This window comes from Panicum hallii, chromosome 5, assembly GCF_002211085.1.
Source record: "Panicum hallii strain FIL2 chromosome 5, PHallii_v3.1, whole genome shotgun sequence".
Taxonomy (NCBI): Eukaryota; Viridiplantae; Streptophyta; class Magnoliopsida; order Poales; family Poaceae; genus Panicum; species Panicum hallii.
Window position 1 is genome coordinate 45,101,096 of NC_038046.1, and position 1,728 is coordinate 45,102,823.

Here is a 1,728-nt window from a genome sequence, read left to right on the forward strand (position 1 = left end):
ACTCTGTGCTCGGTCAAACTTATTTCAACTTCGACTATGTTTCATATGAAATATATTAGGATCTAGAATTATAAATAACTATCAAGGCATATTTGATGGTGGATTTAATAAAACTAATTTAATGCATCTTTCTAGTCTTACTGACTTAAAATATAAGGCATTCAAACAATGGTAGAATAAATTAAGGGAGAGAGCAAAAGACACGCGTGCCATTCACTTTAACGTGGGGGAAATATTGGGTCTGCACCAAGATCTAGGCAGGTTGTGCCCGCAATTGATCGTGGGTAACTATAAAAATGCCCAAGTTTAAACCTAAATTAGAGGTGGGTGGAGAAAGCTACGAGGAGAATTAAATGAATCCTTGGAGAATTATAAATATGCCTAAAATATCTTATATTTGAGTTAAATTTTGAATGCTTGGATATTTTATATTTCACAATGGAGGAAGTATAAATTTGGTCAGAGCTACATGAGTTTGACTTAGTGTAAAATAAAAACTTTTTACGTTTTGAAGCTGAAGGAATAGCTCTAGCTGTTACATCAAATTTGTTCACAGAAGTAGTATTGCTCAATCTATCTTAGTTGTACAGTTTACCTACTCCATGTCAGCTGAAGTGAAGTTGAGGAAAGTGGAGGGATCAACAGCACATCTTTTGTACATCAAAATAGATAAAATAAATAAAAACTAAGCAAAAAGATCGAGATATAACTCTTCTAACAGAATATCAGATCGATCGATTGTATAATTTCAGAAATCCAGGTTCCCGCAAGAAACAAAGAAAAATAAGCAGAAAGCAGAGGCGTACATGCTGCTCAGTGCTGCCGAAATCAAGCAAGAGTTAAGAACAGAAGGGCGATTAAACTGAGCCTTCCGTTGCATTAATCGGTCGTTGGGCTCGCCAGCTAGTAGCCATGAGCAATGCAAGCCTCCCAGAAGAGCCTGTCGCTGTCGGCGTCGCCGGTGGCGGCAGCAACATCCTCCGTCGGCGCCGGGCACGCGGCTTCGCCGCCCACCACCACCACGCTGGCGCTCTCCACAATCCAGCACTCCCAGGACACGAGCCTCCTGTCATCGAGCTCGACGGAGTAGTCCTCGCCGCCGCTGCACGACTCGGCGTCGTCGCCGTCGTCAGCATCGAGGGCGGTAGCCGCTGCTGCCAGGTCGTCGTCGCACTCCGAGTCGCCGGTGGCCTCCTGCGGTACGAAAGCCCACGCTGCCGCTGCCGGCGAGGGTGACGACCCGCCGCCGCAGGAGGGCTCCGAGCTGCGCAGCTGGCTTACTGCGCAGTCCATGGGCGAACCGAGGGACAGTGGGAGAGGGAGGGGTGGTGACCGGTGAGGCCGGGAGGGCCGGGGGAACTTGAAGGGCCAGCCGGCCAGGCAGTGTGGGCGGGGTAGCCGGGCAGCTATGCTCAAGAAAGATTTTTTTTTCGAAGGTGAGAAAGAAATTTGAGGCAGGCGCGGTTGCTGCCGGAGTGGTGGTGAGGGTGACGGGTCAAAAGATTATTTCCGAGGCCGCGCGCGCATGTACGCGCCTAAAGTCTGGCGTCCCGTTCAGATGCGTCGCCGACTCCCGGCCGGTCCAGAAGAAGATACACGTACCCGTGATCAATGTGAAACATGACCATATACTAGTAGGATTAATAATTAATTGATCTGGACGGAGATGGGTGAATTAACAATCACAGAGTTCCTTCTTAGGTTGGACTACGGGTGTGTTCGTTTCCT

At 48.3% G+C, this 1,728-nt stretch overlaps 1 protein-coding gene across 1 annotated transcript; it reads right to left on the reverse strand.

The window, feature by feature from the left end:
* Positions 1-533: 533 nt before the first annotated feature.
* Positions 534-1,388, reverse strand: LOC112895148. The gene has a single exon (XM_025963026.1). It carries the CDS (start codon positions 1,291-1,293, stop codon positions 904-906), a length of 390 nt encoding a protein of 129 aa, XP_025818811.1. The 5' UTR covers positions 1,294-1,388; the 3' UTR covers positions 534-903.
* Between the last annotated feature and the right edge of the window lie 340 nt (positions 1,389-1,728).